Source organism: Ovis canadensis, chromosome 1, assembly GCF_042477335.2.
Source record: "Ovis canadensis isolate MfBH-ARS-UI-01 breed Bighorn chromosome 1, ARS-UI_OviCan_v2, whole genome shotgun sequence".
Taxonomy (NCBI): domain Eukaryota; kingdom Metazoa; phylum Chordata; class Mammalia; order Artiodactyla; family Bovidae; genus Ovis; species Ovis canadensis.
The window spans coordinates 23959089-23984810 of NC_091245.1; the positions used below are offsets into that span (position 1 = coordinate 23959089).

The window sequence follows — 25722 nt, forward strand, 5'->3', positions numbered from 1 at the left end:
GCGCTCTATGCAACAGCCCTAAAATGCTGTTATTCATTTTCCATACCTGATAAACCTGAGGACCAGGAGATCGAGTACCATGGTCAAGGTCATGCCCCTGAAAAGCGCTGGAGGAAACTCCAAACCTGCAGCCTCGTTCATACCCACACCGTTTCCTTGGCACTGAGGAGGTGTTTAGGGATGACCTGACACGAGACGAGCACAGGCCTGCAATCTGCACCCTGTCCCCGCACACATCTCATCTCCCCCCTCTCCTGGAGGGAGGTCTGCCACCTCTCCATGAGCTGAGTCCCCACCAGGGCCTGCACAGAGAGGGTCCAGGGCATAGACGGTGCATAAAGACCCAGCGGCCCTGGGCACTCTCCGTGCGGATGGCTGCAGGATGCTGCTCACAGCCTGATTCCCACCTAGCAGTGCCAACACTTCAGAAGGAAGGAGAGTGTGCACCCCCCACTCCCACCATCTCTCACCTGGGTTATTCCACAAACACCTTCGACTCCTCTCTCTCCGTCCCTCCACCCCAGTCACCACACTGCGGCCAGTGGGATCCTTCAGCACCTGAACTTGGTCCCCAGAGCCCAGCACCTCAGCCTGGGACCAAGGTGCTCCCAGGATCCCAGCCCTGCCCACCTTGCCAGGCGGCTCCCTCAATACCAACCTCATCTCCACTCCTTCAAACGTCTACCTTCTTCTATCTCTTGCCCCTTGTTCACATTACGCGGTGCCCACTATGTGTCAGCTACTGTTTTAAGTGCTTAATAGAAATTAACTTAATGCTTATAGGAACTGAAATTTCCATTTTATGGAGGAAGAAACTGAAGCCCAAACCAAATAAATAACTTGCCCAAGGTCACAGAGCTGGTAAGTGGTAGATCCCCGAGTCAGACCCAAGAGGTCAGATTCCTCAGGTTTGACCTCTGCCAAGTCCTTTCCTCCTTTCTTGACAGTCTGATGACCGTCTATCCTAGGGGAACAAGACCAAGAAGGTCTCATAACACCCTCTGAAGGACTTTTTTCATCCCCCAAGTTCTTAAACCCTCAGGTGGAAAGAATGGCTCTGGTCTCTGGTTTCCCGCAGCTCTGGTCATCAGGGGCCAGGATTCTAGGTAGCACCCCATTTCATCAGCACCGGACTCTGTGCCAGGCCTGGGACTCAGAGATGAACACAGTGGGCCTGCCTTGGAGGGCTCACAGTGAGAAAGACGACACACAATGATGATGCAGGCTGACAAAACCAACAGAGGGCATGAGAAGGTGCCACAGAGCAGGGGAAGGCGGCCCCGCCCAGGCCAGAGAGGAAGCGCCGAAGACTTCCTGGAGGAAGGAGGTGGTCACGGACCAGAGGCAGCTGCGGAAGGTTCACACAGAAGAAACAGCTTGTGTCCACGAGTGACCTAAGTTAACACATATCATGGTCCTGAAGACACCAGGCACTGGAGCCACTCCAGTTCCTTGCCAGTCCTGGCTCCTTCTGGTCACAGCTGCGCCATCTTGGGTCAATTACTCAACCTCTGTAAGTTAGTTTCCTCATCTGTGAAAAGCAGGTGGTCAGAGTATCTGCTTTACAAGGTTGTGTGACAAATTGAGCACCACAGTAAATGCTCAATAAATACTAGTTAATTAAACAAATACTGTCCATATCTATATCTCCTGCACCTAGCATGCAGTAAGGGCTCTGCAAAGGGGTAGAGAGATGAATTTGCACAGTCCAGCCTTCAGTTTGCTGACAGTCTCAGGGAAAGAGGCAATTACATAGATATTACAATGCAATGCTCTGAGTGTTAAGATGCTAGAAAGGCTGGGACCGGGAGAAAAGGAAGGGAGGAGACCTGGAAAACTATAGAAGGGAAGGAGTCTGTCTAAGAAGTGGTGGGAAAATGTCCTTAGAGGAAATACGTGCACTGAGTCTTCAAGCCGGGGGGGGATAGGTTTGCAATAGTTAATGACCCAGGCACGGATGAATGCCCATCTTGAAATAAAAGTGAGGCTCCAGGTAGACAGGACAGATTTAATGTCCCACACTTCTCACACTCCTTAGACCCCTCCACTCCTGTGCAGGGCCTTCCCTAGGGGCTCAGACAGTAAAGAATTTGCTGCAATGCAGGAGACCTGGGTTCAGTCCTTGGGGTGGGAAGATCCCCTGGAGAAGGGAATGGCTACCCACTCCAGTATTCTTGTCTGGAGAATTCTGTGGACAGAGGAGCCTGGTGGGCTACAGTCCCTGGGGTCACAAAGAGTCAGACACGACTGAACGACTAACACTTTCACTTCACTTTCAGTCCTACGGCACGGGTCCTGGGCAGGGCTCCCTACCCGGTGCTGATCTCAGCTTCGCCATGAAGCCTCCCCAGGCACACCACTTCTCCGCGCCACATACTTGATCTGCCTCCCCTGGTCTACGTTTTCCTTTTCTCATGGCACTAATCGCCTTCAACATTCTCTTACTAGGTTTACTGTTAATCTTCCTACCCACCGCATTCCACTCCCACTAGAGTTTAAGTTTTTCTGTGTTTGTCGTCACTGATATGTCTCAGGCATTTAGACTAGTGACTGACACTTAGTAGCTATTCAGATATTTGTAAAATGACTGGATGATTCCATAATTACTCATGGAGGAACTTCTGGATATAGATGTTGGTGAGGTTAGAATACTGAATCTCCCTCCTCATTAACTAAAGAAATGGATATGTGACCAGATCCTTGGGTACCAGATCACAGACGGCCAAGAGGGTGCATTCTGAGATGGTGGAAAGGGTTTGGAGCCACAGTTGAGATGTGACTTCCTGATTGGACCCAACCAGCAATGCCTCTTGGAGTGCTGGGCAAAGACTAGATATTCAACACGTTCAAGATGAATGAGGTGAGAGATGGACTGACAGACAAATCATTTCCTCATGGCTATTCTCATCCTTATGGTATAAACTCAACTGTTACGTCTTAGAGGTCTTCCCTGATTACATGCAGGTAGAAGAGCCCTAGTTACGAGAATAATCCAGCTCAAAGAAGGTAATTGGTGGGTAAAAGTGGGGTCTTCAGTGGAGGACCACATGGTTCTTTTCTTTTCAGTGACCTAAACATTATTATTGATAACTTGGTGAAGATACAAAAGATCATATTTATATACTATAAAACTGGGAGGAAGAGAAAAGCATAAAGTGAAATTCCTTAAGAGTCTCAAACACGCCAACATATGTACTGACAATTCACATAGGAAGAAGTTGATAAAGTATTTTTGTATAGAAAGCGAATTTCCCAAACTTCTTTTAAAATTCCAGACATTGGTGAAGTTGTGAGAAATTGGCACATGCGTGTCCACCTTGCTTGAGACATGGCTTAGCCTTTTGGAGAGCAATACAACAAGCATAGATATAACAACACCATAGAAAAGACTGTGAAAATGTTCTTGCCCTTTAACCCAATTAGCTCACTCCTGGAAATTTAAGAAACAAACAACTACGAATGATCACGACGGCGTTATCTCTAATAGTAAGAAACTAGAGACGACACAATGTGCACTGAAGAGATGAGGTCATTGTAGCCCAGTGCCTGGAAGGGTATTAAAATGGTAGCTACACGCACCAGGCGGCAGAGGGGGAAATGTCTGTCATGTGATGTGAAATGAACAAGGCAGGATCCAGGGAGGCTGGCTGACTGCCATGAGCAAAGAGGTGCTTCTTCCCTGGACAGGCAGGAGGGGCGCCTAGCAGTGAATGCACAGTTGGTCTAGGTTTTGGGGATTACGGCTGCATTTTCTTTTTTGGCTCTGGCTTTCCTTAAATTTTGTTTTGTATTTTAAACACAAATGGAAAAGAAGATCTCAACCAGCTGGAATGTTGGGCCCAAACCAATAAGATGAAATGGAACTGGGATGCATGTGAGATCCTGCATTTCATTTCAGAAATATATTTAAGAACACATGATTGAGGTGAGGAGGGTATACATAGCTGCTAAGCTGAAGAAGGGAAGAAAAAAAGGGAACAAAAAGAACCACATTTACTGCAGCCCAGAACTGGGAGAGTGAGGGCTGTAGGTTTGGCATGGCAGGCCAGTATTTTTACTGAAAAAACTGCATAACAGATAAGGTGATTGCAGCTATCAAATTCAAGGTTAGGACACACTAATAGAGACATGCCATTCAGGAGCCAGAAATGACAACTGGCTCCTACTTAGTACTGGTCAGACCCTTTTCAGAGCATCTAGTCCTGAACCCCAGGCTTTGTGGCACATCTGTGAGAGAGCAATCAGAATGGTCTGAGTCCTTAGGATTAGGGAACTAAGAGATATTATGCCCAGGTACATTACTCACATTTTCTTATACAGCTCCACATACAACCCTGTGAGACAGATGGACCACAGCCTTGTCTAACTCAATGAAACTATGAGCCATGACTCACCTAGAGCCAGACACCCTGGAATGTGAAGTCAAGTGGGCCTCAGGAAGCATCACTAGGAACAAAGCTAGTGGAGGTGATGGAATTCCAGTTGAGCTGTTTCAAATCCTAAAAGATGATGCTGTGAATGTGCTGAACTCAATATGCCAGCAGATATGGAAAACTCAGCAGTGGACACAGGACTTGAAAAGGTCAGTTTTCATTCCAGTCCCCAAAATAGACAATGCCAAAGAATGTTCAAACTACTGCACAACTGCACTCATCTCACATGCTAGCAAAGTAATGACCCAAATTCTCCAGGCCAGGCTTCAACAGTACATGAACTGTGAACTTCCAGATGTTCAAGCTGGATTTAGTAAAGGCAGAGGAACCAAAGATCAAATTGCCAATATCCACTGGATCATTTAAAAAGAATAAGAGTTCCAGAAAAATATCTATTTCTGCTTTATTGACTAGGCCAAGGCCTTTGACTGTGTGGATCACAACAAACTATGGAAAATTCTTCAAGAGATGGGAATGCCAGACCACCTGACCTGTCTCTTGAGAAATCTGCATGCAAGTCAGGAAGAATAGAACTGGCCATGGAACAACAGACTGGTTCCAAATCAGGAAGGGAGTACATCAAAGATGTATATTGTCACCCTGTTTATTTAACTTATATGCAGAATACATCATGCAAAATGTCAGGCTGGATGAAGCACAAGCTGGAATCAAGATTGCCAGGAAAAATATCAATAACCTCAGATAGGCAGATAATACCACCCTTATGGCAGAAAGCAAAGAAGAACTAAAGAGTCTCTTGATGAAAGTGAAAGAGGAGAGTGAAAAAGTTGGCTTAAAACTCAACATTCAGAAAACTAGGATCATGACATCTGGTCCCATCACTTCATGGGAAAGAGATGGGGAAACAGTGGAAACAGTGTCAGACTTTATTTTCTTGGGCTCCAAAATCGGTGGAGATGTTGACTGCAGCCATGAAATTAAAAGGCGCTTGCTCCTTAGAAGAAAAACTATGACCAATCTAGACAGCATATTAAAAAGCAGAGACATTAGTTTGCCAACAAAGGCCTGTCTAGTCAAAGCTATGGTGTTTCCAGTAGTCATGTGTGGATGTGAGAACTGGACTATAAAGAAAGCTGAGCACTGAAGAATTGATGCTTTTGAACTGTGTTGTTGGAGAAGACTCTTGAGAGTTCCTTGGCCTGCAAGGAGATCCAACCAGTCCATCCTAAAGGAAATCAGTCCTGAGTATTCATTGGAAGGATTGATGGTGAAGCTAAAATTCCCATGCTTTGGCCACCTGATGTGAAGAACTGACAAACTGGAAAAGACCCTGATCTGGGGAAGATTGAAGGTAGGAGGAGAGGGGGAGGACGGAGGATGAGATGTTTGGATGGCTCCACAGACTCAATGGACATGTTTTTGTGTAAACTCTGGGAGTTGGTGATGGACAGGGAGCCCTGGAGTGCTGTAATCCAAGAGTCAGACATGACTCAGTGACTGAACTGACTGAACTGAGACAGCTATCATAGTCTCATTTTTAATGAGAAAACTAAAGCTAAGGGAGATTGAGAACTTTTTGAAGGTCACATACTCATAAGTGGCAGTCAAGATTTAGGCTATCTAAATCCAGGGCTATCTAAATCCAGAGTGTTCACTCTTTATTTTTTTTTTCTTTTTAAAAATTCTTTGATTTCTGGGCATCACTTTTATTTTGACAATGATTATTACCATGCCTGCATTTTATTCTGATCTTCTTCTTCTTTTTAAAAAAATCTTTTGGCTACACTGCACAGCATATGGGATCTTAGTTCCCTGACCAGGGATTGAACCCACACCTTCTGCATTGACAGCACTGAGTCTTAACCACTGGACTGCCAGAGAAATCCCCAGAGTCCTCACTATTTCCTGTGCAACCTTCCCTAGGTGGGAAATGGCAGAACGGAATTCGAGCTATTTATTAGTCCACAAAGAAACAAGATTGCCTTCTTCAACTCTGCAGAGGGCTATGAGCAGAAGCATTCTGCGTGACTTCAGAAGAGAGAATTTGAGTGGCCTCAGAAGTTTCAGTCGAGTAGATTTTTAGCTCAACAGAAAAACTTCTTAGTGATGGCAATAATTGGATGGACTCTTTGGTAGGAACATGAATTCTCCATGCCTGGAGGAATTCCAGCACATTCTGGAAAGGCATTTGCTTTCAGTAAAGAAGAGATCTGGATGGAGGACCTTGACGTTCACTTTTGACACTTAGGTTCCACGAGCCTATGAAGCTGCTTGGCAGAAACTGATTCATCCCTTCAATAGAAGATCTGTTGATATGTCTATTTGCAGATATAAAAGTAAAAATATGCCCATGGTAAACAAACACATTGATCCAGAGAAAACTATCTTCAGAAAATGAAATCAATTCTGCTGGAAATTCTTACAAGTTAAGCTTTCAGTTTGTATAAACAAGAAACCAAATTCTGGAGAGATGTGCAGACTCAGAAATAACCAAAGGAATTAGAATGAGGTACCAATTTTCACTGTTATGTTGGCAAAATAATTTAAAACATGGTCATGCCCATTATATGTATCAAGAGTGACAAATTTGCTACTCCTTTTGACCCAGGTAAAATGAACCTGAGAAAATGACAGAAAATATAAAGGGGAAATCTAGGCACACAAACATCTTCATAGCTGTTTTATTTATAAACAACCTAAAAATTCAAGGAAGGGCAGTGGGCTGGCTAGTGGCAAGGCGGAGGCTGGGGTGGGCAAACAGAGCTGGAAGGTGGACTGAGAGCCTAGTTGCCCAGCACAGGGAAAAGCCCATGAGTGCTGAGCACTGTGAGATGAGCACAGGATGTCTGGAGAGCCAAAGGCAGGTTTGGAAGCCAAGGTCACCGTGTAAGAGGTCAGAGCAGGTCAGAGACAGGATAGGCACACACACAGGTGAGGACTGAAGGGGTGTGAGGAGAGGAAAACCAACATTAACACTGGTGGCCATTCATCCACTCTCGTTGGGTACCTTAATTACATCCTCAGTCCTCCTAACAACCCCCAAACTAGATACTACTTTCTCTAGTTTACAGATGAAGCCAACATTCAGAAAGCTGCAGGAACTCGCCTCAAGTGAGGTACCAGGTGTTAGAGTTGGGACCTGACCTCAGATGCACTGAACTTCTAAACTCAACCTCATTCCATTACTGCACTGACCCAAGTATGCAGAGAGGCCTTCCGTGGACTGGCAGCCCTGTGGGTTGGCCCCACAGCTGGCCAGGTGGCTTACCCAACTGTAGCTTGATGGCCATTCCCTGTGTGGATGTCCGAACTGATGCCTATACATTTCATGGAGCAGCAGGGAAATATGTTAAACAGAAAGGGAAGGATATAAACTTGATCATATGCCACTACCACAGGTATGTAAAATACTCACTTATGCTCTTGAACGAAGGACGAGAAGAAATACAACACAATGCTTGCATCTTTGCAATTTGGAATGTTTCCCCTATTTTCACAAAGATTTCTATAACGTGCTTTTCATTTCTTCATAATTTCCAAAAAAACAGTCATAATTTAGAAATGCATCTAAGAAACCCATGGGCACAGAACAGTCATTAATACTGTTATTTACCTCATCTAGAAAGTAAAAATAAGCCACATCTTTCTGTTTGGTCTGGCAACAGAGAACTTGTGGCTGGGGCTTCTGAAGACAGGGCCCAAACCTCATCAATTCAGGCTCTGCCAACCCAGGGTTGACTGTTCTGTCCTGCACGTTCGCTCTCCTGTCACAGGAAACAAAAGGAAGAACCTAAGTGTAAAAGCAAGGGGAAATCATTGACACCTACACTGAAAGTCACCTTCCGCATCATGGCCAAGCACTTGGTGAGCATGGAAGCGTAACTTTGGACAAAGTTTGCGGGCAGATCCTCAGCTATTTAAGAGGAAATTTATTCTCAGTTTCAAATATTGCCAGGCACTTTAGAAGGTGCATGTCTTTTTACTTAGGAAACATTCTTGCTCCTTTGTTAAAGCAGGGCTTCTAATGAGCCTACTAGACTGGCGTTATTCAAAACTGGCCTGGTGTGTGGTGTGCATGTTCAGTCATATCCAACTCTTTGCGACCCCCTGGACTGTAGCCAGCTAGGCTTCTCTGTCCATGGGATTTCCCAGGCAAGAATACTGGAGTGGGTTGCCATTTCCTACCCGGGGAATCTTCCCAACCCAGGGATAGAACCCGTATCTCCTGCACTGGCAGGTGGATTCTTTACCACTGAGCCACTGGGGCAGAAATTGGCAGTAGTGTTAAAATACGTTTCCAGCTCTATCCCAGAACTACTGAATCCAGCTCTCTAAACCAAAGCCCAGAAATCTGCATTTTAAGTACCTCAGCAAATTCTTAAGATTGGGCAAGTGTGGGAAACTCCCTGCTACGTGAAATGAACTTGAGCTTTGTGTACGTATTTGAATGCAATAAAACTATAGATCCTCATGGATGGTACTTTCATTTCCCATCTCTCCAAATGGCTTGAATTAATGAGATCAATTTCCATTGACTGGTTACTGATGTTGGGACTCTCTTAAACATGCTCTGAGATTACATGGCTAGATTCTCAGCCCAGACCATAATATTCCACTCAGCTTTCAGTGGAAGTGTAAGGGCAGATTTTGCCCAGACCTGGATTCTGACTCAGCTGCACCACTGACAAGTCTGAGACCCTTGCCAAAAAGTTATTTAACCTTTTCTGAGCTCATTTCCTCTTTTGTATGAATATAAGAATAGTGTCCCTGCCCTCATATAAGAGTCACAGTGCATCAGGTATACAATAGGTGCTCAAAAAGTCTGTCTAACTAGGATATAAAGACACCTGCCCCACCCATCCAGACTCCCCATCAGAAACAGCTCTTAAGTCCTTTCTTCTCACATTCGTGTCTAATTCTCTTCTGCCTTACAAGCTAAAGACCAATAACATCTGCATGGCTCTTTGAGACTCATTTCCCAGATATTAGCCAGCTCATTTTCCAGATATTACCCAGATTACTTTCCACAACAGTGCTGAGTTAGGAATCATCACCTCCACTTTAGAAGAAACGAGCTCCAGAAGGGTCAAGTGACCTTTCAAAAAGTGGTAAAAGTCACGATGTGAACTCAGACCCCACAGTCTCTCACAACCTTGTTCTGTCTCTGATGTATAAGCTGTACATTACCTAAAGCACTTCCATGTCACAGCATTTTCAACATTTATTTCCATGACTCTCGCCACACTCTCAATAAAAGTACCTTTAAGCAGGTATCATATCATATTAGCCTGTGTAGGGAAATGCACGGAGACTCTCAGTGTCTGTCAGGCTTCGGGAGCAAAGGGGATAAGCTCAAATATGATGCATGCTTTTCCCCAGCCTCGCATGCATTCCACACTACTAATGCCCCAGCTGCCCCTGCCATTTAAATGAACACATCTTAATAACAAGAATTTATTGAATTCTACCAAGTGTCACAAACTCTACTTACTTAATCAATTAACTTATACTAGACACTTAGAAAAGTCCTGGCACATATTAAGTATCTGTTATTGTTGTTAGTATTATTTAATTATCCACCTAGCCTGTGTGGTATGCATTATTTTCCTCATTGTACTGCCAAGGACTTTGAGAAGTTAAGTGCATGGTCCAAGATCACATTGCTAGTCTGTGGAGAGCTGGGAAAACACCATAAAAGGAAATTCACACTTATACAACCTATTAGCAAGCATATATTTCATATTATTTTATATACTAAAATTATTTCATATACTAAAATAAAACTTCTTACAAAGGTAGCCACATCCACTATTCACCCTAGTGACCCTGAGCTTTTGCTTATAGACCACCAATGATCTAATGGTTTAGTGGATAAAGCATTAGAGAAACCAGACGCCAAAGTTTTCCAACCAACGCCTAAAAGTCAATAACCAGAAATGACTGCCAGTATTTATTGTGCAGCACACACACACGCACATATGTGTGCGTGTGTATGTATATGTGTGTGTGTGTGTTGCTCAGTTGTGTCCGACTCTTTGTGACCCCATGGACTATATAAATTCCATGAAATTCTCCAGGCCAAAGTCATGAAGTGGGTAGCCATTTGCTTCTCCAGGGGGTCCTCCCAACCCAGGCATCGAACCCAGGTTTCCCACATTGCAGGCGACTTCTTTACCTTCTGAGCCACGAGGGAAGCCCGGTGCTGACTTCGTAGGCACAGGCATTACAGAAAGGAAGGGCAAATCGACAGGAAGATCAAATGTGGTTTGCTTGATTGAGCACCAGGCACTTTAGAGACGCAGGTACTGAATGAGATACTAATTAGGCAACTTGAGAGATCACCTGAGATACAAGATAGGATAAATGAACTGACACCGGGTGATGTTGCCTCCAACTTCCTGAAGGTCACCCTGAACCACATCTAACATTACCATCCCCTCACACTCTTTTACAGATTGACTCAAATTATCAGGGAAGCTGAGTCTCAGATCACACTGAAGGAGAGGTGACTGGACAGATCTGTCCTCTGAGGTAAGAGAAAGTAATCTGCTTCAAGACAGCCCTTCAGATCTGCAGACAGCAGTTACATCCATTATGAATTCTCTTTCCTTCAGCGTGAATGTTCTGCCCCTCAAAGGACACTGGTCAGGTCCACTGTACACTTAATATCCATCCTTAAATAAATGAGGATAAAGACTGTCCACAGCAAAGAATTAATGAAGCTTTATTATAGAACAAAATAGAGGAACAAAGATAGAAGTCCTTGAATGGTAAAAATATCAGCTCAAATTCTTGGCCGAGTGATAGGCAACTCAGAGTCACTTCATCCCCTTCCGAAAGGACAGGATTTTCACCATCCCCGGAACAACTCTGGTGCCAGGTTGCTGCCTGAATCTCAGCAAATCCATCTGCGGTCTTTGGAGTGAGAAGTCCAAGTTCAGAACAGGCCGGCTGACCCCAGAACCCTACTGGCTCCTGGCCTGCGCACCACCATGCATGGTGGGGTCTGATCTGGACAACACCATCGCCCGCAAATCACACGCCAAGCAAGGAAAACGAGAAGGCTTTATGAAAAATCCAAAGTTTATTGCAAATTGTATTTTGCTTCCCTTCGCTCTTCATTTTTACAGGATTTATTGATATCCATGATTTTTTCACAGATGTACTTGTTGACTTTGGAGAGTCTCTGTGCAATTTCAGTTTCATCCACAGTTTCTTGTGCTATTCTGTCGTACAAACACTCTAGACAGGGAAAAGAAACAAGAAGGCCAAGGATTAATGGTGCACTCAAGTACATATCTTTACGGAAGAGAGAGGAAAATGTGCCTCCTGACATACTTCCAAAGTGCCAATTCACAAGGCTGGCACGGCTTCCTTTTAAAATTTTCAACACAAAATGTACTGAGAAAAGAGGTCTACACTGTAAATTTATACTTTAAAAATTAAGATACAATGCCTATGTGCCCACTCCCCTGCTTAACGGGGTCCCTCTGAAGCTCCCAGACACCCCTTTCCCATCCTACCCTCTCCTCGTCCTCACCAGAGGTAACTGCTCTCCTGAATTTCTTTTTCATGTTAACACATACGCACACATCTTTATGCAGATGGTGACTGCAGCCATGAAATTACAAGACACTTGCTCCTTGAAAGAAAAGCTATGACAAACTTAGACAGCATATTAAAAAGCAGAGACATTACTTTGCCAACAAAGGCCCATCTAGTCAAAGCTATGGTTTCTCCAATAGTCATGTATGGACGTGAGAGTTGGACTATAAAGAGAGTTGGACTATAAAGACAGCTGAACACAGAAGAATTGATGCTTTTGAATTGTGGTGTTGGAGAAGACTCTTGAGAGTCCCTTGAACTGCAAGGAGATCAAACAAGTCCGTCCTAAAGGAAATCAGTCCTGAATATTCATTGGAAGGACTAATGCTGAAGCTGAAACTCCAACACTTTGGCCACCTGATGCAAAGAAATGACTCATTGAAAAAGACCCTGATGCTTGGAAAGACTGAAGTCAGAAGAAGGGGACGACACAGAATGAGATGGTTGGACAGCATCACTGACTTGATGGACATGAGTTTGAGCAAGCTCTGGCAGTTGGTGATGGATAGAGAAGCCTGGCCTGCTGCAGTCCACGGGGTCGCAAAGAGTCGGCCATGACTGAGTGACTGAACTGAATGACTGACACACCTTTAAATAACATATCATCTGCTCTTCCCCTGTTTTGACCTTTTACAGTGTCTCCCTACTCTGTATATCCATCTGACTTTCTTTTCACTCAGTGTTGAGAGTTACCCACGCTGAAGTGTGAGTGCAGCTACAGGTCACTTATTTTCACTGATGAGGAGTGTTCTACTGTCCGACTAATCCACACGGACTGACCCACTTTACTGTCAGTGAATACTTGGATTGTTTGCTGTGTTCTGCAGTTATAGGCACTTAGGCTGTGTGTCCTGGGGCAGACAGGAAATGCCCAGTACGGGCCTTGGCTGGACCTGCCCAGTGTTAGGGTGTATGCATACTGAATTCTGAAGGCTTCCTGGTGGCTCAGCAGCTCAGCTGGTAAAGAATCAACCTGTTGACGCAAGAGACGTGGGTTCCATCCCTGGACTGGGAAGTCCCCCTGGACTAGGAAATGGCAACCCACTCCAGTATCCTTGCCTGGAAAATTCTATGAACAGAGGAGCCTGGTGGGCTACAGCCCATGCGGTCACATGGGCTGTGTGCGGGTGTCTGTGCACACTCAGTCATGTCCGATTTTGTGACCCCATGGGCTGTAGTCCACCAGGCTCCTCTGTTCATAGAATTTTCCAGACAAGAATACTGGAGTGGGTTGCCATTTCCTAGTCCAGGGGGACTTCCCAGTCCAGGGATGGAACCCCCATCTCCTGCATTGGCCACTGAGCACCAGGAAGCCCTCAAAGTTCAGTATGCATACATCTTAACCGATTGTTAAGGTTTCGGCCACCTGGTGGGTGTGAAGCGGTGCCTCAGGGAGGTGACCACTGACGAGGCTGAGGACGGCCACTTGCACTGACTCGGCCATTTGCGGAGATGAGGCAGAGAGTAAGCCCCAGACAGGACCTGACTGGAACCTGATGGTGGCCTACTTCCTAGCCCAGGGACCTGAGGCAAATCATTGCCCTAGATTCCTCACCTACTAAACAAGGATAAGAAACCACATGTGATCTTTTTTAAGGCTGCCATGAAGGATATGATACAAACATTTTGCAATTTGCAAGATTCTGTCAAACTGTAAGGAACACTATACCTGTATGGGGCTGTCATAGTCATTTTATGTATATGCCATTGTTTGCTCCAGGGTCTAGCACAGTGCTTGGCACAGGGGCAAGAGTAAGTAAATGCCTGTTAAATGAATAAATGGATGCATGAATGTTTCTCTAAGGAAACCTGAGGGGACACGATAATTCTGCACAAAAGGGGACTACGGCTGTGAGTGGGACTGAACCACTGGGGTAATGTAGTCCTGAGCGAGGGTTTTAACTTTGTTGCACCTGATCCTCCTTGTCTATAAAACAGGAATGGCAACTGAGTCTCGAGGAACTGCTATGGAGGATGAACAAAGTCTTCCCTGGAGGAGGACACGGCAACCCACTCCAGTATTCCTGCTTGGAAAATTCCATGGACAGAGGAGCCTGGTGGGCTACAATCCGTGGGATTACACAGAGCCGGACGGGACTGGGCACACACGCATGCACACACATCAAGTCTTGTCCACCAGGCCAGGGCACAGCAGGCAAGCCTGTCAGTGGCGCACAGCGTCAACACCGGCAGAAATCATGGAGACTAACTGGTGCCAACTCCTCCACCCACATGAGACGAGACCGAACCTGGAGAGCAGGTAAGTGGGAGCAAGATCCCCCGTGGTCTCTGCTCTGAGCCCTTCCCTGGGGACACAGGCAGCCTGCCTCCTGCTGCCATTCAGGCTGCGGGTAAGTGTGCTATAGGCCTTCTTTCTCTGAAGCACGTCTCCTCCCTACGGAGAAGGGTTTAGAAGCTTTCAGCTGACCTTCACTGCTTCCTGACCAGCCTGCGCTTTGTCTTGTGCTGGCCTTTCCACGGGGACTGAGACGAGAAGGCAGGTAGCCTTGTCTCTCCAGTCCTACCTCTGCTGACTCCATTTCCTGCCCCATTCCAGGCTGGCCCACAAATCAGTCTTTGCTCATCTCCTCCCCAGTTACTCAGGCCTCATCCTTCACCTGACTAAATCCCACTCATTCTTCTAGCTTCATTCATCTTGGAATCTCCCAGGCTGAGCCAGAGACCCCACTCTGCCTGCATTCTTGGTGCTCCCTAACTCATTTGGCTTGCTCCCTATCAAATCTCTGACTGCAATCTAATAAAACTGTGACCACACTGTCTCTCCTACAGACTAGAACCCTGGGGGTTCCCTCTCCAGCCCTGGGCCATGGTAAGGCAGACAACTGCAGTGATGTTGCTGGAACTTGAACCAAATGTGAGGTGGTCCTGCGCAGAGGACTGTCTCCAAGTTCAGGGGTTCGAATCTCGCTCTAACCCTAGTTACTGGGCCACCTTGAGTGGGAACCTCCCTGGGTTTCAGTCTCACAGTCTGAAAGCAGGTCAAACCCGATCATCCAAGGAGATTCTTCCAGCTCCAGGGCTCTAGTTCCCTGGAAGGTAAAAGGGTGGGTGAAGAGGAAGAGGAGAGAGAAGGGGGCAGGGGAGTGGCTGTGCTGGCCCCGAGAGGCCCCGGCGTGAGTCAGAGAAGAGGCAGGAGGAGAAACGGGCAGACGGAGGAAGGTTTTTAGAGTGGCCTCCACAGAATACCAATCACTCTCGTTTCCTGGGGGTAAGAGCACTGAATGGCCCCCGAGGTTGATTAAAAGGCTTTCGTTAGGCTCCAGATATTAATCACCTGCAGTTGCCGGGAATGTCTCCCTCTGCGAGGGAGCATTTGAGATTATTGCTTAATTAACAAGGTTTATAACAGCGTTAATGTGTCCTATTAAAAAAGTTATAAAAATTAACCAGAACTCAATGCTGTGGCTCATTTGAAAACTCACAGTCTGCAAAAGGTCATTTGACCTTAATAAGGGTTTAGCTGTCATTCTGGAGCTTGTCATTGCAGCCAGACACCCCTCCAGCCCTCCTACTTTCACCTTTCTAAAGTGACATCAGCGTTCACCCCATTCCCCGGCTACCTGGTAAAGAATGGCTTCCAAACCAAAGAGAAGGAAAAAGTCCTCATCAACCCTGTGAGCACCAAGGCTTTTGTCATTTTGACATGTCCAATGTGAGTAAATGTGGCAAAGTCGTACAAAACAAACATAAACAATCTCAGTCCAGAATACAGCCTGCATGGGAAGAATCAGTCAAATGCAACCTCAAATAATTAGGCTAAAAACGGTGAGTGCATGCTGCGATGGGAGACAGATTTTAAACTTGCTGGGCTGTAGTTAACAACAACAACAACAAAAACAAACTGACATTGTACTTCAGTAAGACAAGAAACCCTTGGAGACCCAGGGAAGCCTGAAAGCCCACTTCAGCTCAGCTCTGATCGAGCCAGATGTATGGCCTTGGGTAAGTCAATTTCCCTCTTACTCACTGGTATGGCAAGTATTATGGGCTCTAAAGGGTTACTTGACCAGGTACCTAGGAGGCAAAGATACAGACAGAAGAGGACAGAGGCAGGCACAGGGTGCCCTAGGACACACAACAGAAGTGTCCCCCTACCCTGAAAGGTCAGGGAGGGCTTCCTGAAGGAAGGTTCTCCTGAGCACACCTGAGCAGTGAGTAACAGGTGGCTGGGCAGAGCAGCACAGGTGTTAGGTGGGCAGTCTGACCTACGCTTCTAGTGCCAGACATAGCATCTGCAAATTCCCTAACGTGAGAGAGGACAAGACTTGTTGGAACACAGAGGCTCATTATAGTAAGAACTTACAGTTCAAGGGCAATATGCTAAAAAAGAAAAGCTAGAGCTCCAGCCCAGGGGCCAGATTATGAAGGTGCTTTATGACATGTTAAGAAGCTTCCCAGGTGACTCTAGTAGTAAAGAATCTGCCTGCCAAAGCAGGAGATGTGAGTTCGATTCCTGGATTGGGAAGACCCCCCTGAGTAGGAAATGGCAACTTGCTCCAGTATTGTTGCCTAGAAAATTCCACGGACAGAGGAGCCTGGTGGGCTATAGTCCATGGAGTCTCAAAGACTGAGCATATATAAGAAGTTCACCCTTTAATAATGGGCGCCAGGTGTCGGAGTGGTGGTAACAGGATCATACTTGGTTTTGGAATGATCACTCGGATTACATATAAAGAGAGAAGTCTGGAAGCTGCTGGGGTAAGGCAGGGGAGAAAAGAAAGCGGCAATGGGTATGGAGAGAAGCAGATGGTTTAAAAGGTATTTAGGGGCAGAACTGATGGAGAGTGAGTGAACAAGGAGTGCGGGATGAGGCATCCCTGGGTTCCTGGCAGGTGGTGTTGTGTCCTTCATCATGACGGTGAACACACAGGGCAGAGGCTCTGGGGTGAAGGAAGAGGCGAGGTGAGCAGCGAGGGGCATAGATGTGCAGGTGTCACGTGGACATCTGGGAGGAGGGGGCCAGTGGCACCCAAATGTATGCATCAGGAACCTCAAAGTGTGAACTGAGGTCAAATATATATTTGCCACCAGTCACTGATTCAACAAATATTGTTAAGCACTTACAACATACTGGCCCTGAGCAAGAATCTCATAAAGCTCATGTTCTCATGGGGGTGGGGAAGAAAGACAGTCATCAAGCAAATAAATAAAGAAGAAATGCACTGCAGACTTTAGGGAGGGCGATGTGTTAAGAGAGTGATGGCAAGGCTACTTCATCAGCTTGGACAGTTGGAAGTCAAGGACTCGGACTCGGAAGTCACGGCCTCTCTGAATGACACGGAGGCAGGGTGTGCAGCCCAGAGGAGGGGCGCTGCAGGAAGTGGGGACAGGAAGGAACTGTGAGAGGGCCTCAGCGGTTAGAGAGCAGTGGGAACTGGGAGGTGTGTGAGACGAGGCCGAGGGGTCACCGGAAGCGGATCACCAGGCAGCGGCCAAGACGATGAGCGTGGATTTCAACTCTGGGCCCTATGCACGCCGGGGGCAATGGGAACCAAGAGGAGAGAGCAGCAGAGGGCAGCTTTGTAGAGGGAGAGGGAGGAGGGCTGGAGACAGAGGAGAGGGGAGGGGAGCCCACAGTGGGGATGAGAAGCCACAGGCAGGAGGAGACCTGAGTGGGAAGGATGGGTTTCTCAGTAAAGGAGGGGCGGTCACATAGGCTGGGGAGGAGGTGGAGTCCTGCCCTGGAGGAGTGAAGAGGAGCCGGAGGGAAGCTTGACAGGGACAGACTAAGCAGAGGGCTGGAGCGGAAGCCAGACGAGACGGCAGGGGCATTGCTAGTGCACACGGGCAGTGAGTGTCGACAACTCTTTCAGGAAACCTGGATGTGAAAAGGAAGACATGGCAGCAGCTGGGTGATGCGGGTGGCCCCTAGGGAGTGTTTCTCTTGCTTCTGTAAGAAATGAGTGATCAAAGCATATTTAAATGGCAGTGGGAAGGAACCAACTGAGTGGAAGGAATAACGTACTTGGGAAGGTAGGTGGGCTGAAATTTACAAAGAGAGAATGACCAGTCCCAAATAAGACAAGGAAACTCTTCTTTTGGACATGAGGCATAAAACTCAGGGGGGTCCAGGTAAGTTTGTAGATATGGTGGATCGAAGCTGTGGGATTTCTTTTTCTTTTCTCTGTGAAGGAGGAGACAAGGTCATCTTTTGAAAAAAGAGGTGTGGACTCTCAAGGGAAAAGTAGAGAAACTTTAAACAGGGTTTGGAAAATTGAGGAGTGGATGAGTGAGGGAAACTTGGAGGGCGTGGCCTGTGGGCTGAAGACAGTAAGTCTGTAATGGCCTCAAGAGATATGGCTAAGGTGTTTTCTTCTAGATTGTCCCTTAGTAATGGGGACCAAATCAGCTACAAAGAACATTATGTGAATGGGGTCCAAAGCACACACAAAATGTCTCTGGGTCCACTGGGCAGCCGGGGCAAGGGCTATGATCCTGCCCTCACATGTGCACACAACGAGCGCCTACCTGGTATGAGCACTGCACGGGGCCTGGGGAAACAAAAGTAAACAGAACTGGGGGCAGCTCAGCGTTAAGGCAAGGCAGAGCTGCGGCTCAGCCCCAAGCTTTTGATATTCCTTTCCAGTTTCCGCTTTCCATCGCCTCGCACTGGGAGCAGTCGGGAGGGGCCTGAAAGGTGAAAAGCACTGAATGATCGTGAACTTCAATGATATGACCATCACGAAGTCATGCCAGCCCTATGGCGCGGCTCAGCAAAGAATGGAAACTTGTTTTCACAACTCAGGAGTAACAATGACCCAAGCTATCGGCCAGGCAGCCCTCTTAACCATCTGAGAGGTAAGTTTTCAGCTGAGGGCACTGGACAGGGAGGGAAAGTGGTTCACAAGAAACCATGTGAAGAGTCGATCAGGGGATGGCTTGCAGGTCTCAGCGTGGTGTTTCTTTAGCCCTCACTGATTGAGCTACCAGCGTGTCAGGCCCTGTGTGAGGCACGGAGGACAGGGAGGTGAGTTTCACACGGTCACACTAACATCTGAGGCAGACACATGGCAGATGACTTTATACCACGGCGTGACAGTGATAGCCGGTCACTGGGAGGCACCTGGGACCTGCTGAGTCACATTCCAACAAGCGTAACAGAATCAGAGGTCGGCCACCCCTTGGGGAGGCAGGGCTGTGTCCCCAGGAAGGACTCTTTCTCAGGATGACCTCCTAAATTAGGCTCCATCATTTCAGACAGTGGGCAGACTACAGGTTACCTCTGCTTGTCTAAAAATAAGTGTCTGCCTAAATCAATTAACCATGAATCAGCCATCCAGGGAGGCAGCCGAGCTCCAGAACAAACCCCAGATCAGAGTCAGCCAGGTGGGTTTCAATCCAGGCTCTGAAACCTCGTAGCCACGACTTCCAGTTGGTCAGCTAATCTCTCTGTCTTGAAATCTGGACCTCTAAAACACACCCTACAACTGGCCATTTTTCTCTGTCTCCACTGCTCTGACCTCAGTCTATCGCACCACTGCACCAGCCTCCCAACTGGCCTCCCATTCAGTCCCTCCCACCGAAGACTCCATATCATCTTTCTCCTGCAAGAAGAGTAAGGTAAGCTATTCACCGTGGCCTTCACAGCCCAAGACCGTCCCTCGCCCCCCCACCACCCTGGCCTCAGTCTCCCTGAACTCACAACTCTGCAGCTGGCTGGGGCTTCTTCACCCCTTGAGCATGCTGGCCTTTGAATCTGTTATTTATTCCGCCTCTTTCACACCCCCTCAGAATCACAAAGGACCGCCTCCTCCACATCCAATTCCCAGCTCGAAATCAACTCTTCGAACAGGTCTTCTCCACCCACCCCAGCTGACATAGCTACTGTCTCACTCAGCTATATATCACAGCCTTTCATCAATACCTGAAATTATCTGATTTGTTTGTGGACATATCTGTTGCCTGCTCTACAACCTGGTACAAGGCCTGTTCTAAATGCACATGCTGACTGGTTGAGTCTTACTTTCTTCATCAAAACCTGGCAGCTGGACACTTAAGAGATGAATGGTTAGGAGTACAGCTTCTGAAGCCAGCCCTCCTGGCTAGGACTCCTGGCTTTAGTCCTAAAACTGTGTGATCTGGGCAAGTTACTTAACATCTCTGTGTCCAGATTCCACATTAAAAACAGGGATGATATTAGCAGCCAACAGAAGGGAGAGTTATGTGTTATGAAGATTAAATGAGTTAATATGGACCTGAAATATCCTAAGTGCTCAGAATAATGAACGATTATTATACTCTCTCTGCTCCCGTGTCCTTTGCTGTCTCTGTAATTTGCATTGTCTGTACTGTAACTAGCTTTTCTGTGTTCACCTTCCGCATGGGACTCTGAGCTCCTTGCAGATGGAGACTGTGTCTTAGCCCTTTCTAAGTCCTCCATACACAGTAGAGTCTGGTAAAGAATAAGAGCTCAGTGAACAGATGGAGAACAGGTGGGAGAGACAGAACAGAGAAAGAAGGAAGAGGAAAGAAAGGGGAGAAAAGAAGGCAGGAGGGAAGGAAAATGAGAGTCCAGGTTAGAGCCCTACCTTTGCGGAAACAAACAGGCAGAGAGACAGGGAGTCCCTCCAAACCCTCCCAAACCCCAGAAAAGAAGCTCAGTCTGGCGACCGTCGGCTGGTCTTCATCTCACTAAGTGCTCCAGGCACGATGGATGCTAGGACCCCCAGGAGCTGGTGTCCTAGCCTTGACCTTCACGCGCTCTACACAGCAGCCTCCTTTCCCAATCCCGCACCTTTGCCCCGAGTACCTCTCTTTAAACATCTGCGTCCCCAGGCCTGGTGGACCCTTCAAGGCCCGCTTCAGTGACCCACTTCCCAGGGACCCTCCCTGGCTTTCCAGCTAGGGGTCTCCTGCCCTCCTGAGAGCCCCCTTCTGGGCCTCTCACACGTGAGCTCCCTGAACTGCACTTGTGTGTAGAGCCCATTTGCCCTGTTACATGTGAGCTTGCCCAGCACCAGGTCCGTACGTATCTGCTCCTGTGTTCCTGTGCCCAGGCCACGGCCTGGCACGGGGAGGCTTCAGCAGGTGTGCTGAACTGAAATGTTCCTGACAGTGTCGAGGGCAGGACCTCAGTCACTGCGTCTCCAGTACAGGACTCACCTCTGACGATGCTTAGTTTGTGGGGCGAGAGGGGTGGCTTAGGGACTGCATCTTTCTTTTTTTTTGTGGCAACTCCTGTGACGCTTCTGTTCTTCAGAACATCTGTTCCCCAAATCATGACTGCCAAGTTCTTCGTGTACTTGGAATCTCCTTGGGTGACTTGCAGCTGGTGCCATTTCTCCTCATCAACCCAAATCCCGCTTCCCAGATGGACCTGAAAGGGATAAGAACGCAAGCGAGCACCTGTTTAGTCGGACAGGATGGTGGCGGGAAGCTTTTCCTGTCCTTTAAAAGACACTGCTGCACAACTATAAGAGATCTGCTCCATAAACACTAACCACCTTTCTTTCAGGGAAATAATCACACGCATTCACTGAACACCTGTAATGTGCCAGGCCTTATGCTAGTGCTTTATATTTACTCTCTCAGATCTTCACAGCAACCCTGGAAGGAAGGTGTTGGGACACTATTTTCATTTCAGGCAGAAAAACCAGGTTGGGAGAGGTGCAGCCACTTTTGAAATGTCGCTCAACTATGAAGTTGCAGAGTGGATTTATGCGGTCCGGGTGGGGCTCTCTAGGTGACTCCAGGGTACAGCGGGGTGTGGCAGCCACAGCCGCCAGAGTGCGCAGGGAGACTGCCCAGGTCCTGACACTAGCGGAGCGTGTATGCATGCTCTGCCTGTCTCTGGCTTCAGTTTTCGGGAGCTGAGCAGGGAGAGTTAGATTTCAGCTAAGTTCCTTCTGGCTCAGAAAGCCTATGATTTTAACAAATTAAACACAACCACTGTGTCCCTGGTCTGATTCTGATGGCACACAGAACAAAACACAACCTTCTGCTCCTTATAAGGGAAGCGCTCAAAGTTTCAGAGTAGAGTCCATAAACGCAGATGTCCCAGAATAATCTAGCAAGGAGCTCTGAGATTTCCTTTTGCTTTCTGGCTCTTTTAACAACTTAAAAACCATTTGCTGATGTTAATCATTTAAAAATGAAGTTGTGACTTTGACCTTGCCATTCATGCTGCATTTCTACCGAGTCCATGTCCTCTGTGGGGACAGTGGGAGAGGCAGCCGCTGATGAGTTAAATTTTCTGAGGGGACTGGAAAGTCCCTGCCAAGGTCCTTGTCTTCAGAGACCGTCAGTCATGGACCTTGCATGGTCAGGAGATACCCTGGGAGAGTCCTGGTCTGAGAGACAGCATACACACACCCAGACTGACGGCAGACTGGCAGGACTCAGGGTTCAGAGATATCTGAAGAGCTCTCTACTGAAGATCGACTTGGAAAGCACAGTGGGCATGCACAGATAGATGGGGAGACAGGTCAACCAGCAACGCTTCTTCCTTCACCAGTTACTGGGATTTTCAGACCATGAACAAGAAAAAATAGAGCAACGTAGCCCACCCACGAATGTCAGTAAACAATCTAACACTGCCACATCCAACTTCACTTCCTTTTGCTCAAAGGATCATTCAGACCTCTGCAGGCATCTTATCAGATAACCAGATCCACCTGGCCTCCCTGTGCTGAGAACCCCAGTGCTGCAGCTCCGCTCTCACAGTTCAGGAAGATAAGCAGCCCTTGAGTGGGATGTGTTGGCCTGGGGCCGCTGGACAACATCCACCTGAGGTCGAGTCTGGCCTTTTCTCTGCAGCCTGAACTGCAGGTGGGCAGTCTGTGTACCAGATCAGGCCTGCTGGCAACTAGCTCCCTCCTGCTCCCTGTTGGACCCCAAGTCACCTCCCTGGATGACTCTCTGTGGCTACCCATGCAAGCTTCTTGAGATAGGAGAAAACAAGGGATGCAAATTAGATTGAACACTGAAACAGAAACCCTTGGAGATGGAGGGCAACTTCGATTTTCCAAAGATCTTTGCTCTTTTCTATTCAAGCCTTGTTTTCCTACAACCTTTCAATTTGTTGTTCTTTAAAGAGAGGTGGTAGTCATCTTGGTCAATGTTCTTCTACAAGAGAAAGGGGACACTAATATTTCTTTGAGTACCCATTATGAACTAGGTATTCCACTCTTAACTTAGTTATAAACATAATGACTTTAAGAGATGGAAATAGGTAGAAATATTTACAGACAGGGACAGAGATTCAGAAGGACTAGTTTTCCTAAGACATACTATCAGAAAATTTTGGAATCAAGGTTCAACTCTAAAGCCGGATGACCCCGCAGCCCACGCTCTCTTGGCCTCCTGCTGCTGCCAGCGTCATGGTGGTGCCGACGTGGTGGAGACACAGCAGATTTATGTTCATCTGGCTTTCCTCCTGAGCCTCCTCTGCACCTGCCCGGCCACTTTGCTGGCCAGCACCCACTGTGGGTCACACTGCAGTCAGGGAAACCTGCAGAAAAGCCGCGGGCTGGCCTTCCTGTCCCCAGTCCCTGCCCCGACCAACCCACACTGTAAACACTGCCAGATCAATTCCCTAAAACACAGCTTTCCTTCTCTGACTAGATGACTTCCGCAGTCTTTCAACTGTGTTTTTATGTTAACCCTCTGGAATCTTGAATGGACCCCTGTTTTCTGTCACATCAAATGCAACGTCCTCAGTTGGTTTTAAAGGTCCTCTAGAATCCTGTTTCCATTCAACCTATTAAGCATAGCATGTCTACCACTCAACGATGTCCCTAAACTCACTCATTTTCTCCTACATCCAGTGTCTGGTGACAGAAAGAGGACAGGCTCTAGAGTCTCCTCTCTGTGAACCGAGCCCTTCCACCTGCCAGCTGGGTATCTTGGGCTAGTCACCCTACCTCTCTGAGCCTCTCTTTCCTCAGCTGCACCAGACGCAGATCACCATCTGAATGAAGAGCTGCTTGCAGATGAAGGAGGTAACATGCGGACAGTGTCAGGAGGGCAGCGCAAACCCGAAACTGCCACTTTTGCTGCCTTCTTTCCCCTATCTATGTCTCTGTTCATGCCTCTCCCCAGCCCAGGGATGAAAGCCTTCCCTTACATCTCCTTAGCCTAATAAGCTTTTAAACCCCAGCCTCCCATGAAAGAAAACCTCCTTCACTACTCTTGGGCTAAGTTCTATCCACTCTGAATTTCTAACTTACTAAGAGCCCTCACTACCTTCGCAGTCCATCTCCACGAGGAGAGGTCCAGGCTTTGCCTCTTTCGTCCTCTACAAAATGGCCCAGACTAGTCTGAACACAAAGCTGTAAGAAAGAAACTGATGCACATATTTAATATGTCTTAATGGCACTGGCTTTCAGTTCAGATGAGCTGCTGTTCCTTGAAGAAGAAAATATTTTCTGACATGCACTCGAGTACAAGGTCAGCTACGCACACAGAAAGAGAAAGCCCTGGGTAAGACTGATCACAGGAACAGGCTGGGGCATTTGGGACAAGGGTTCCTGAGGTCAACAGAGCTCAGGGTCTCCTGGAGCAACACCCCGCTTTCAAGGATGCGGCAGAACAGCCTGGAAAGAGCACCAGTCTGAGAGCCAGGTGACCCGGTTTCCAGCTCTCGCCTGCCTCTGCTCTGGTGTACCGCTGTAGATGAGCCCCCTTCTGGGTGTACTTCCCCATCCATCCCGTGTACAAACTATACTACTTAAGCTGTGATGGTCGGTGACCTGGCTTCCAGCTCTCGCCTGCCTCTGCTCTGGCCTACAGCTGTAGACGAGCCCCCTTCTGGATGTATTTCCCCATCCATCCCGTGTATAAATTATACTACTTAAACTTTGATGGTCTTTGAAGCTTTACGATTCAATGAGTTTTTGAAATAAAACAACTTAAGACAAAGAAAAGAGATGCACTTGAGCCAAATGAGAAAGTAACTTCTACAGCAAACCCTGATTCACATAAACCACAGTTCACTATTGGACCAAAATGTTAGCCTTAACGCTTTCAAGGGAGGTTATTAAAAATATGGCATCTGGTAGGATGGGACTTGATCAAAGAATGCCTTTGTGAAATGTTTCGGAGGACAAAACTAGCTTCCTACTAGGAAACGGATCTCATTCGCATGCTCTGTGCATCACAGAGATCGAGGCAGAAAGAAGGAAGGGTCTGAAACGACAGCAGAGCCAAGAATAATAATGACTACTTCTGGGATGTGGGGGATTGCTGTTCTATGCAAGCTGCTGTGCATTTCCAGGATGCCTGCTTCCTTCCCCTCCCTTAATCAATTCCTTTGACTATAAATTGGTGGAAACAAAAGCCAGTTAGTTTTATAGCAACATATTGGCCATAATCAATGATAAAACAAACTTGGCACTTTCAAGATAGGTTGTGCAGCTTGAGTATAAAAAAATCAAATGACATTTGAGAGACACAATTTCCTGGAGGGAAAATGATCCTTTCTAAAGAGACCTTCATAATGCCCAGAAACTGTCCACCAGTCTTTAAAGCAAGAGAGAAACAGATTTCTCTTAGAAGCTACTTTAAGAAAAAGTCTGTAGTCATTCCATATGTGATTGTGCCTAACAGAAATCAACAAAGACAGAAAAGTCTTTTCTGTTCATCTCTAACTGCTGAAGGTTCACCAAAGTTAGATACACAGTTTAAGTCATTTTTAATGACTTCGGAGAGCATTAATTCGATCCTACCTGGCACAGCTAGAGATGCTGAGGCCCAGAGAAGGGAA

General features: G+C 47.1%; 2 protein-coding genes across 2 annotated transcripts in view; both read right to left on the minus strand.

Moving 5' to 3' along the window:
* Positions 1 to 25722, minus strand: part of AGBL4 (AGBL carboxypeptidase 4) — a 1455026-nt gene that overhangs the window by 204062 nt on the left and 1225242 nt on the right. The window lies entirely within an intron of this gene.
* BEND5 (BEN domain containing 5) overlaps positions 11094 to 25722 on the minus strand; it is a 49300-nt gene continuing 34671 nt past the window's right edge. The window contains exons 5-6 of the mRNA XM_069591000.1: positions 21123 to 21336; positions 11094 to 11636 (exon numbers count right to left, since the gene is read on the minus strand). Of these exons, the coding sequence (XP_069447101.1) occupies positions 11479 to 11636; positions 21123 to 21336 (372 nt within the window). The 3' untranslated portion in view covers positions 11094 to 11478. The remainder of the gene's footprint in view (positions 11637 to 21122; positions 21337 to 25722) is intronic.